The 13,594-nt window shown below is 36.1% G+C and overlaps 1 protein-coding gene across 19 annotated transcripts in view; it reads left to right on the plus strand.

Annotated features, from left to right (window-relative positions):
• PLEKHA5 (pleckstrin homology domain containing A5) overlaps nt 1-13,594 on the plus strand; it is a 167,460-nt gene that overhangs the window by 97,833 nt on the left and 56,033 nt on the right. For all 19 annotated transcript variants that reach the window (XM_042889503.1, XM_042889519.1, XM_042889521.1 and 16 more), the window contains 3 exons: nt 322-442; nt 6,962-7,066; nt 10,397-10,469. In XM_042889503.1, the coding sequence (XP_042745437.1) occupies nt 322-442; nt 6,962-7,066; nt 10,397-10,469 (299 nt within the window). The remainder of the gene's footprint in view (nt 1-321; nt 443-6,961; nt 7,067-10,396; nt 10,470-13,594) is intronic.

Raw genomic sequence — 13,594 nt, forward strand, 5'->3', positions numbered from 1 at the left:
CCAAACCATTCTATGACTCTGTGAAGTGAGGCAAAGCCATATGTGGCTTTGGAGAGCATTTCGTCCTATTTCTATATCAAAGTGTTTTTCCTTCCCACCAACAGCATAAGCTAATAAAGAAATCCTATTTTAAACATCTTAAATTAATCTGTGACAGATTTAAGATTAAAACACAGTGCAGGTAACTTTACAATGAAGTGTGAACTGCTTTTAAATTGAAAAAGTAGGACGCAGCTTGTATTAGGCTACGTCTGGGGGTGCTTTTTAATAGCAGTGTGCATACACAGCATGTTCTAGTGCTATTACATATTCTATTTTCAGGACTGCTGCAGCAATGACATCTGAAGAAAAGAAGGAGAGACCTGTAAGCGTGATATGTGAAGCAACTAACTATAATCTGACATCAGATTATGCTGCTCATCCTATGAGCCCTGTGGGCAGAGTAAGTCTCTATGTCCAAATTAAGTTAAAATTAAAATGATTCAGTTATATCACAAAGTACTAGGCAGTGTTATGTTAGTATTCCATTTAAAAAGAGAAATGAAACATATTATCTTCTTTAGGGCACTCAGTTCCTATTACGTTTAATTTGGTAACTGAGGTGTTTGAAACAAATTATCACAGGAGTTGCAAATTTCATCAGATATCTCAGATCATATGACTTGCACACACATTATTTACAGAATTCAACCTTTCTAATCAAGTAAGTGCAAATGAGCAATCTTGAGTAACTGCTCAGATATCTGGTTGTAAGCATTGTTCTGGAAATTGCTGGATACACAAACAATTGACTAGATTTCTTTTGGTAAAATGCAAAGATTCTAATTGTAAATGATGCGGTTACTAACAAGATGGAAGGTGATACTGTGGTAAAATAAAAGGGCAGATGTCATGATTTGCTGACATTGAACCAGAAATCCTGGTATACTGAGAAAATTTCAAGGAGAAATCCTGGAGATTCCTAAACTACTTTAATTTGCTTCCCACCTTCCCTATTTAACCAGCTGCTCAAAAGGTTAAGGTCAATGTCCAAATGTTTATCCAGAGGATGGGTTCAATTATATTTATTTTAACCTCAATTATATTTATTTTAAGCCTCGCTTTATCCAACAAAGTTATTGTGTGCATTTTTTCCACTTTTTTTTTTTTTTTTCCTGAGCTTTCATGTAAGGAAAATGCACTTGCTACAGAATTAATCATTTCATTAAGTTTTGTCACCAAGATCACAGCTGGAATCAGTGATGATAGGCACAAGCGCCATAACATCTTCTACCAAGCAATCATTTAAAACAAGGGGAAAAATAACATATATTATGGAAAACCCTAATGATGAGAAATGCTTTTTGGCAGATTTATCCATCCTATAAGAGAAAATAATGGAATGTGTTCTTAACTGAACAGATTTCTTAATTTGAAAGAATTGAAATAAGTTGTTTTCCGTTTGGTGGAAAAGGAACATTCAAGATTTCTTGAAGTGCATTTTTGAAACACCTTTTTTGCTGTTGTTGTTTTAAATGTAAGTCAAGGATTCTGCATGTCTATAAGACATTAGAAAACTGTTATTTAGTGAGAAGAAGCCTCTAGCTTTCAAACTATGCTTTAATCTGTTGTTGCTGGGGGAAAAAAGGAGTTGCAGATAAGTTATAACCAGAAACCAAACTCATAATCTCAAATTCTGTACAGTCATATTTCTATCCATGCAGGAAAGCCATCTTAAAAAGCTGTTAGAATTGTAATAGTGTTATAGATTGTAGTAATAGTTACTCAAAGAATGAATTACAACAGAGCCAGCTAGGAAACGTGTTTAGTGTATTTTACAAATGTATTTTCATAGTCCCCTTTCAAAAGGATAGTTTCAAATGCTCTCCGGCCTGGTTTGTTTCACTGTGTTCAAGAAATTGAGATTGCTATAGGCCAATTATTGTAGCTTCTTTACATTCTTTCATTAATGACACTTCAACTTCCTTTGAAAACTCCTATTTTTGAAGACTTCTGTGCTGCTCTTCATTCCTCTTGCCTATCTGTTCTACTTGTTAAATGCATTTAAAATATTAATGATTCATGTGCCTCTATGTGCAATTACTGTACATCAGTTTTCACATGTACTCTTATCTGAATTACTGTAGCACCATTTTAAAAGCTTTGCTTTCAGAATATAAATAATTTGTAACTGTTCCAGAGCTAACATTTAGTCAACCTTTTCTGGTTCTTTAAGGCTAATGGTTTAAATTGCTTTTAAAGACGACTAAATAGAAATTTCCTACTGTTGGAATCTAGACGCAACAACTGATTTTCTTCTATGTTTCTATTTTTCATGTCTCCCTCAATACAGAATAAAATCCTTAGCTGTCTTATCAACATTTGAATATAATGGAGGAGGAGTAAAATATTAGTGAGGAATTAAGTCACAGAACAGCCCATGCCTCCTTTTTTTAGCTATTCTTATTTTCAAAGATAACTCATGATTGTACTGAATATTGGAAGATAATGAGGAACGGAGGTCAAGTTTATACTACAACTAAAATTTCAGGTAGTTGAGTGGTACAGAAGTATGTACTGCCTTTCATGAATGTTTATTGATCCAGAATAGGCATGATGCTTGGATAAGTTTCTTTATTATAGCAGAAAGACTTCTGAAGTCTTTTGCTGTTCAGAGGTTTGAATGGGGTGAGACAAAAATCAGTCTCAGATAAAAGTCTTACTGCTCTTTCTTTCCCACTAGATAAAGCATGGTAGTCAAAGATTACATACAATCCTGGGCAGAGTAGTCTTTTAAGTGCTACTTCTTCCTTGTTGACTTGAACTGTATCTCTAAATTGGAAACCAGCAGACCCGTGACTGTGGAAAAGATCTACACAGGCCTGTGGCTGCTAGAGACATATATATTTCTACCTTTCCTTTTAAAGTGAAGTCTTCCTTTTTTAAGTGCTAAAATTGCTACCTAGACCAATATGGTTACATGCTCTGAAATGAATTTTGGGGCTCAGTTTTTTCATATGTAAATAAAGTAAGGCTTGTTACTGGCCCCTCTCCACATTTCATCTCCCTTGCCCTGATTATCTGCAGAACCATGCTAACAATTTTCTCACCATAAGTGGAATGAAGTCTCTATTACAGAGAGGATGTGTCAAATTGTTTATATGTGTATCAGTTTATATGTATTTCATAGAGTCCTCAAGGCACTCCAGCTTTAAATAAGTAGTTTCAGTACATCGGTGCATGTCTGATTGGGATTCAGTTTAATCAGAAATAGTCATGAGATGCATCCACATTAGCAAATAGCACAGTAAACAGGAGCGACGTGCAGGGCAGTACTGGAGCTTAGGACCAAACATCTGTACTGTGCTTTTGTGGTTTATCTTCAGGCTAGTCCTTATGCATTTACATTTTAGTCCTATCCAAAATAAACAGAGTTTGCTCTAGTAAGCATACTAAAACACAGTAAGGGGGAATGGTTGGGAGATTATTTTCAAGAGCAACCTCCTAATCCAAGCTAAAGTGCTGAGGCAGAAAACCACTCAGTTCATGGAAGACTGCAATATTGAAAGGCACTGAAATTGCCTGCAAAATACAGAAGGCAGAGCCATGTTGGCTTGTGGTCTGGAGGATAATTTAAGCCTTAAACATAGAAATATATTTTTAGGCAGAAGGAAGAAGATTTAGTATCTCTTTCCTTTGAATTTACATTCAGAAGTTTCTTGAACCTTGTTTTTAAATAAGTTTAGCATTGATCATTTTTTATGTTAGTTGAAGAGCATTTTTTAGGTATAGTTAGCACTTCTGAAACTGGGGAAGAAGACATGTAAATTTGGTGTCCATCAGCAGCTGTGTTCAGAGAAGAGCAGCTGAAACAGTCATTAGGTATGCAGCCCCAGCTACTGAATGAGCTATTGCCCAAAGTTCAAGACTTTTCTGGTGTTTGTTTTCTTCACAGTGGGGAAAGAGTAAATATCACTGATTGGATTTCTCAGCTTCTTTCTCAGTACTGGCACTGCGCAGAGCCCTGTAGGTTCTGATTTTAGAGACATCACAGTTTCTGGGATCGTTCCTCAGAATTGATCTAATTATACAAAATGTGATGAAGTTTGTTATTTCTGTTGCCTTCTACATCTTCCACCAGGTGGTCAGTAGCTAGACATGTCATTCATTATTCTTCTTTCTTTTTGCTTTCTTCAGAACTGGAGCTATGCAATATGTCCTCTACTTACAGTGTTGTGGGGTGAAAAGTATTTTAATCCTTCTAATTCTTGATTATTTCTTTTGTTCCTGTTTTTCTTTTTATGTCAGGTTTGTGTGTGAAGGGAATGTGGGATGGACAGGGATGCCAGATGTAAAAGGAGGAGGAGATGGCCTAAGAAGCTTGAAAACTGATAATTAGTTTATGTGAACACCTACAATATTTAAATACCCTAAAATAATAATTGTCTTTGAGGCTTAGAAATTATGAGCAGATATTCTCATTATGAAATTAATGGTAAAATAATCACAAATCACCAAAGGGGTTCTCCTTATTTGCTAAAACTAGAAATCAATTGTGATGCTCTATTTAATTAATGGACATTTGTATTCACAGTTGGTAAGATGTGTAATCAACCTACTAAATCTTTGCTCAAAGCTTAGTGAAATTGAAGTCAATTTGTTTTTTGTGGTTTTTTTTAATCAGACTTACCTAAGAGAAATCTATTTAAATTATCTGAATTTGCTAGTAGACTTGAAAGACTTATTTTGTTTTCAGAAGCATCTTTAATGTGTTAGCCATGTAACAAGCATAGGAAGTTTCAAACTCTTAAGAGCTTCTGAACGTTCGAGATGCATGAGCATTACAAATTGCTTCTGATCAAAATCTTGGCACTGCTTTTGTGTAATATGGTAATATAGTATCCAAACAGGTTAACTTAGATGTCTGTATGGATGTATGAATGGACTGAGAGATGAGAGGCAGGAAAGCACCCTGCAGAAAGGGATATGGGGGTTCTTTCTGATGACAAATTGGACATGAGTCAGCAGAGTGCCCTGTCAGCCAAAAGGGCCAACTGGTACCCTGGGGTGCATCATATCCAGCATCAGCACCAGGCAAGGGAGGCTGTTGTCCCGCTCCGCTCTGCACTGTGCGGCCTCATCTCAAGCACCGAGTGCAGGTTTGGGCACCACAACATAAGGAGGATGTAAAAGGGACAGGTTCTGCATCAGTGGGCATGGAACAGGCTGCCCAGGACAGCAGGCACAGCTCCAAACCTGGGAGCCAGGAGTTGGACTCACTGATCCTTGTGCATCCCCTCTGATTCAGGATATGCTGTGATTCTATGATGTAGATTTACTTTATATAATGTGCTCTGAAATGTTAGGGCTTCCCTGTGTTTTCCTTTTTTATACCTGCATGTTGTACTTCTCTTGTGTTCTTAAAAACTTTTGTCCATTTTGCAGTGGTAGAATTTTCCAGATGAAAATATGAAAGATTTTACTTTCATTTTGAATTAGGACTACAATTACTTACTCTGTCTTGCTTTCCAAACAGAGCTGAGTCAAATTTCTCTGTCTCTAAGGGAAATTAAAAGTACTTTGATTGTTCTTATATTCCCTCCTGATTCTTCAAAAAAAGAAAAGAAAAACACAAAATGACCTTGTTTCATTGTGTTGTAGACTTCAGACAAATACGCATAGTTTTTGTAATGTCATTCTTTTTAGACTAAGCTATATTCTATCCTTCAGTAAGTGGCATCGTTGACAAAAGCTGCACATTGTTCTTAATTGCAGCTTTCAGTTTGATTTTTAACTCTGGAATTCTCTCCAACATATGTATAATAACAACCATGCAAATCGTTGAGGCATGTTGAATTTTCATAGAGAAACCTCATGCTCTAATTTTCAACAAAAAATGAGTCTGTGTTTAGTTTTTCCATTTGAGCATCTCATTTAGGAACTTTGCATAACCTTATGATCAGTCTCAGCAGTAGAGATGGGGAAGCTGAAGCACAGGATTATACTGTCTAAATTAAAATAGTGGGATTCGAGCAGAGCCAAGCACACAACATAGAAAACTTATCTGGGCTTTCCTTCTGCAAAATGGTGTGCTTTGCTGTATCTCATTGCAGGGTCTGTAAGACACCAGTCTTATGGAAATTAAAAAATAAACATTCCGTTTATTTAGTTGCAGAGCAAACTTTCTAAATGTAGACTGAAAGGAATTAAATCTGAATTGGCCAAGCATTGCATATTTCTTTTTGCCTTTTTGAATTTGTTTTGTTTTGTCAAGTAAAAGAAGGAAGAAATCATCTATGATCACTGCATAGCTGTAAGGATATAGAAGGTGTGAGCAACTATAGAAATGAGCACTGGAGATTCGGGACAAAAGACTCAAAGTAGGCCTTAGTGCAAGCAGGTGAAATACTGCATATTCAAACCGTCCAAGAGATTTATAGGGAGAAGGGTCTTCAAGGAGAAAAGGGATTTTTAGAACGTTGCTGCGTGCGAAAGTGGGAGTCTCAAGAAAAGCCTTTGAAAATTATGTCCTGTTGAAATCTGATTATGTTTCATTCATTAAGTCCTTGTTAGAAGCAGGAAAGATTAGAATTTTCTTGTCCAGGTGACGTAATTTTTTGTAATTGCAGTAGTTCTGTTAGAAAGAACTAAAACTACACCGTGGTAGATTTGCTATCTGCCTGATCAGATAGGTAGATCAGATAGGTATTTGGTTTTGTTCTTCTTTAAATAAATAAATAAAATCTGTAAGTATTTGTCTTGGATTTTGTCTTTGAATTTTCTGCAAAGGAAAAAAACAAATTGCTGAAGCCAGCAGAACCATTGTGATTATGTATCTATAAAAGGAATACAGTTTATGTTCTGCAGTCCTCCAGAGAGATGTGTAAGGAAAAGATTTAGGAAAAAAAAACATGAAAATGCATTATGATTTTTCAACAGATATTGATATGATGTTTCCTTTAACCTGTTCAATTTAATTTAGACATCACGATCATCAAAGAAGGTTCATAATTTTGGAAAGAGATCAAACTCAATAAAGAGAAATCCTAACGCACCAGTTGTCAGACGTGGCTGGCTCTACAAACAGGTATTCTTCCTCTTCTTATCTTTGGAGTGGGTTTTTTTGTTGACTGTTTTTTTGGTTTTTTTTTTTTGTTTTTTTTGTTTTGTTTTTTTTAATGAGATGTATAATGTACAAAAGCCAATCATTTGGAAGTAAACTAATCTGATGCATTTGATCTTTTCTATTTAGTGGCAGCATACTCAACCTACTGTAGATTCTCCAGTCAGCAATATCAGACTATTTGCATTCTTCTTGCCCTGCAAGAGACAACATAACCAACTCAGTCATATTTGGTATATGTTTTTAAAATCCACTAAGGATCTGTTTAGAATTTGGCATTTAAACTCTGCCGAGGCACTCTGTATACATATTTTTGAATGTATTTTTGTAATTTACTGACCCTTACAGAATAGAATGACCCAGCTAGCTTCCTGGATGCTGTTGATGAGTTTTAAAAATCTACTACTAAACAGATAGAAACTTCTATAGTAGCAGAATTTTTTAGTAGTAAGTATACATTAGGGGTAGATTTTTCCCTTGTTTAGATACTCTTGTGGCCTCTGTGCTCTGTGTTACTATTATAGAGTCAATTTCAGTGTAGTATTTTCCTAATGAAGAAAGAGTAGCTTTCACAGAGTTCTTAAGGTTGAAGTGACCTCTTGATCGTCTGCTGCAACTTCCCCTGCTCAAGAAGAATCAGTTATTGCCAGTTTCCAAGAGTTGTGTCCAGTTAGGTTTTTAATCTCCATAGCGGGAGACTAAGCAGAACCTATCTGGGCAATCTGTACCAGCATTTGGTCATTCTCACAGTAAGTTAAATAATTAAATAAGCTTTGCTCAGATGTAACTTCACTGCTTTAAATTTGTGCCCATTGCCTCTTGTCCTGTCACTGGGCACCACTGAGAAGAGTTTGGCTCCATCTTCTCTTACCCATCAGGTACTGATAAAATTCCCTCTGAACTGCCTTTTCTCTAGACTTAACAGGCTCTGGTTTCTCAGCCTCTCTTCACACAGGGAATAGAGAATGCTTCAATCCCATAATGATCTTCGAGGCCCTTTGCTGTATGCCACTATGTCCACGTCTCTAGACCCAGTGCTGCAGATAAACCTTAGGACTGCTGAGTAGAGAGAGTATCCTCCCTGTACATCCTGGCACCACTTCTAATGCTGTCCGGGATGCTGTTGTCCTCGTTTGTCACGAGGTTGCCTTGCTGGCTCATGATCATCTTATTGTCCACCAGGACCCCACCAGCTATCTCTTCAGGGCTCATTTGCAGCTGATCAGTCCCAGTGTGTGATGTTGCCTAGTGTTATTCCTCAGCAGATGCAGGGCTTTGCATTTTCCAGTGTTGAACTTCATGAGATTCTTCTCTGCCCAATTTTCCTGCCTGCTGAGGTCCCACTGAATGGCAGTAAAACCATCTGGTATATCAGCCACTCCGCACAGTTCTACCATCTGCAAACTTGCTGCGTGTGCAATTTGTTCCAGTGTCTAGGTTGTTAATGAAGAAGTTAAAAAGTGTTGGCCGTGGTGTAAATTCCTGGTATACCTCAATAGTAACTGGCCTCATCACCTGCTGATGACTGCCAACTGGGCCCAGCGTTTCAGCCAACATTCTGTCCACTTCATTGTCTAGCTGCATGTCATTGGCCAGGATTTGTATGTAGGATGGTTTAAATGCTGAAATGTTTGACTGTGTTTTGTAAGAAATGGTTGCTATATGTTTCTGTGTTGTTAATTGAAAAATAATTTACTCATGAGTTTCAGTAATAGATATTGTCTTCAAAAATCTACAGACAAAAATCTACAGTAAAAATCTCTGCTGACTTCTGTTGGTAATATAATAACTTTCTTAGCATATCCGCATACTCACAGAGAACAGTAAGTTTTGTTTGATTCAGGGTGTGTGCTGTCTCACTGAATATAATGCCAATTTTGTGTAATTCTTCTAGTAATTATGACATAATCATAATAATGAGGAGAAAAATAATTTGTAAATTACTGATACAGATGGGATTTGGTCTTAAGTAGGAAAAAAAATCAAAATATGGGAGCCACATACTCATTTTGTATATTCTTCTGCTATGAGTAAGGAAGATAGAAAGATCATTCCTGGAATGGGTCATTTTTGGGAGAATTATGCATGTGTCCATGTAGAGACCTGTTGGTGTTTTTGACTGATGGAAGTAGTCTGATGTTGTGTAACAGCTTTTTTAGCAAGTCCATCTGAGGGCTTGAGGTAATCCTTTACACTGAAGAAGTTTGGGAATTTTCAAATCATAGGCTTGATTTTTATGGCTGGTGTCCTTAGGGCCAGAGTTCCTGTGTTCTAATCCACTGTCGAGTTAGTGACCTTGTCAGTGAGGGGAGGAAGCCAGTCTGCCCCCTTTGTGTCTGCCTTTCCAGCTGTGAAATAGGAGCTGACTGCTATGGACAGTGCTTCCAGAGTTCATTAGTGTTTGTTAAATCACTGTGAACTCCTTAGAATAAATAGGCTATAAAACGTTTAGTTATTCTATCTATGAAAATGTTTGTAGCAAAGGATTATTTTTTAACTTTTTCTGTATAATGTTGCTTAGCTAATGCTTGCTTTAACCTTTCTTTTCCATCCTTCATCTTCTTCTCCCACCCCAAAAACAGGGCAGAGTTTGAAATAAGAGGCTAAAAATAACGCTAATAATTTCTTGAGTATAGGCAAAGTTCTGGATTTCATTATTGAATCCGTCTTAGTTGTCATAAAACCTATTCACTAAAAGAATATTGATAATTCACACGTACCTTTCTTCTTGGAGAGAAGATTAGCATATTTATTAAATCTAATTCTGCTAGGATATGTGTGCATGCTGCAGTGCTTTAGCTTATTTACACTGCACTAGTGACAATCTTTCATTCTGAGTTGTGTGGTATAAATGGATTATAAACATAAATGAAAATGAAATTGCTTTAAGAAGAAACTTGGTTGGAAAGAAATTTGCTCTAGATAGTGAATGAATAGTAGTTGAAGCTTAGTAGATGGTTTCAGAAAACAAAGGGTGTCTTTTTAAGTACTATAATTACTCATGCACTTAAAAATAAAATAAAATAAAAGTTTGGATCTACTCCTTAGTGTAGATTTTGGGCTCTAGCATTCTGAGATAATGGGCTCTCGTTTCATCCGTTCTCTTATGTTAAGATCAGGCTCCCTGGCGTTATCGTCATGGTTTGCAGTGTCAGTTCTGCAGTGAAAAATCAAAGATACTTAAAGTAAGACTTAGCTAAGAAAATGAACAACACACCACTCCAGTTTTGTGGTACCCAGTTTACTTTGTGAACTGTTTACCGTTTACTTAAGTGATTGCTTTTATTAATACAGGACAGCACTGGAATGAAGTTGTGGAAGAAGCGGTGGTTTGTGCTCTCAGATCTGTGCCTCTTCTATTACAGGGGTAAGTTCCATTCAGGAAAGGCTTGCCTGCCAATTCTACTGCAAGCAGATAGATTTTGACATACTACTCAAATATAGGAAAAAAGAAGATGCTACTTGACTTAATGGATCAAATAGTTGTATAGCTGCCAATATCCAGGCCTGTTACTTTTATCTTTTCCTTTCTTAATTAGCAATTTCACGTAATTGCTTCCTGCCTGTCAGGAATGCTCAAAGGGCAAACCCATTCGCAGCCACCTTTTTAATATGTTCACATGATGAGTTTTAGTTGTCTCACTACTTCTGTTGTTAAGAAATAAATATGCCAAGTTAAATCTGATTTATCATGCAAATTAATTAACTGAAATGGGGATATGAAAGGAATAGTGGAGAGGGGCCAAAACTTTGCCTTTGGAATAATATAGAGGATATATTTGCCTTTTGGGAATCTAATCAGTGCTCATGAATACTTACAAAGTGAAATTTTGTCAAGTTCCACATGAGTAGAATTTTCTGCTGTATTTGGAACAAAGTAGAAATAATTAGTACCTTTAAGTAGCTACATCAGTGTATTTTACAGGGAAAAGTTAGCTGGTTACAATTTGAGTCTTAGCATATGTGTATGTTAGAAAATTGGTTTCTTCATCATTACAGATTATTAACTGTAGTGCTCTTGAGAGGATAAATAAATAGGACTTGTGCATATGGAAATGCATTCAGTTCTGAAATAAGGTGTACGTTGATAATAGTTTAAAGGAGGCTGAGAGCAAAGAGGAGTGTAAAGCTTGGCAAAATGGAGGAAAATGAACAATGAAGGCCACCTGCAGTCTTGTGGAGGATGAGAGAGATTTTCAGCTTATGAGGAGACTTTTGAATTAGTTGTAAGTAGTGTTGATGCTAATAACCCTGAAAGCAGTGACTGATGAAATTAAGATGCTGTTCCATTCAGAGCAGCATGTTTCTGTGCTAAACAAGACTAATAGGTCATGAAATATAAAAGCTTGTTCTTTGTGACCATTTTAGTTAACAAATTCTGAATTACTGAAATATAATCATTAAGCTTTGTTTCTTTATCCAAAACATATATGTTGGTAGATAAACAGTTGTGGAGTGAAAATTAAGCTGTAATTTCAATCATAGAGGCATCAATTGTGCTTCAATTATGCTGCATTTAAGCAAGTGGTCATTAAGTACTCTGTGCTTTCTTATGGAGCTTTCTGATTTTAAACAAGTCCCCAAGCTTTCTCTTCCAAAGGTTCTAAAGAAAGAGCTGCTTTGCCATTTGGTGGTGAACAGATTAAATTGACTTAAAGTATCGCAAATCGAAGATTGAAAAAATCTCAACAATAAATAAAGTAAATCCAAGCAGCTCTATAATCTGTTTCCTTTTCTACATTGTAATGTACCACATAGGCTGAAATACAAGCAGGCTAAATTGTCTACAAGATAAACTTAATTATCACACTTACTAGAAAGCAGTTAAAGCTTACAAACTCACTAAACTGATACACAGTGAGTCTTAAAAGTATTCAAAATAGCTAGAATATTAAAGCAAAAGAATAGACACTTAGACCCGGTGCTTGTAAGTTCTTGTATTAATTGTCTCTCAGGTATTGACAAAATAGAAAGGGGGTGAGTGCTCCTAGACTCCAAACAGGATTTCTGGTTGCCTGATTGTAGTTACTGGTTTGTTGTTGTTTTGGTTTGTTTGTTTTTGTTTTTTATGTTAGTAAATCTTAATGAAGATTTATGGTTGTGTTACAGTGTTAGCAGCTAATGATTAGATTTAATTTGTAGATGAAAAATGATTTCACTGTATTTTTCCAGAGCTTAGAGAATGTTGTTTTTCTGTTTCACTGGAGGATAAAAGACTGCTTGCTCTCAGATCAGGTTATTGTTGCAACAAATAAAAGACCTTTGAACTGAACAGAAGATCTGCTGTTTTTGCCTTGAATTATTCACGCACAGCAGACAAGTAAAGATGGGTTTGGGGCAGTATAATGTGTAGATAAAAGCTGTTCTGATGGGAAACAGATTTTAAAAATCCGGAAATGGAATGTAGCACTATGTTTTAGCAAAGACCAGAGTCCTCCAGATACATAGCTGTTAAGTGCAACAAAAATGCTTAATGCTTTTATGTGACACTATTGTGTGTGACATGGTAATAAACAAGTTCAAGTGTAGTCTAACAGCAGAAGAAAATATTTCTCCCCCAAAAGTGGTCCAAATAAAGTAGAAAGCCCCAACTTTGCCACACATTCTGGAACAGGGAAAAAAAAACAGCAAAATTCCTTTGTGTGTGTCTAGAAAATGTTTGGAGGGAGGAGCCTGGTTTCAGGCATGAATATAAGTAGACAGTTGAGTATATCTGAAAGTCTTCTTGCATTTCATCTTTATCTCTTAATCAAAATGTTCTCATACTAAGTTCTTCAGTTAAAAAGCTATCTAAGACAGCATAATTTTTACATCTGACATCTCATGTAATGCTAGTATATCTGGATAGAACTTTTCCTTTATCAATAACTTCAGCGAAACATGCAGCTTTTCAGAATTTAGTGAGTAGATGAGGACCAAGAGAAGATTCTCAAATCCACATTTGAATCCACAGTTCTTCTGTGCTGTTATATTTTTCTATAAATCTTCTAATTGTAACGGCATTAATTTTCTTTGCTTGAAACAACTTGAAGTATCAGTTTTTCATCTTAATTTCATAGATACATAACATTTGTACTGGACAGTGTCTTCAACTGAGAGAAGTTTTATCAGAAGATCTTCTAAGATACAGGATGTGAATTGCAGTTCTTTGTCTGAAATACAATTAAGATTGACTTTGTGAATTGCATCCAATTATTCCTTTATCAAGGCATAATTGGATTTGAGAGCTGGTTGTGGCTTCCAATTAAAATGTCAATTTATTATTTACAAGTCATTTTCTTTACATTGTATATAAAACAAGGTTCAGTGAAAAGGGTGTTTCTATTTGTTTTGCAAATGATCTGACATGTATTTATTCGTACAAATAGAATGTAATTGAGTGTAAAGTGTTCAGGGAAATTATAACAATTTCCTAGCTTCATACGCCCAGTATCAGTGAATGGTTAGAAGAACGTGCAGATCTACTGAGTGGACAATAGATTTCAGGTATTG

The sequence above is a fragment of the Lagopus leucura genome, unplaced genomic scaffold (genome assembly GCF_019238085.1).
Source record: "Lagopus leucura isolate 7727_CA_CO unplaced genomic scaffold, USGS_WTPT01 Super-Scaffold_100159, whole genome shotgun sequence".
In the NCBI taxonomy this organism is placed as follows: domain Eukaryota; kingdom Metazoa; phylum Chordata; class Aves; order Galliformes; family Phasianidae; genus Lagopus; species Lagopus leucura.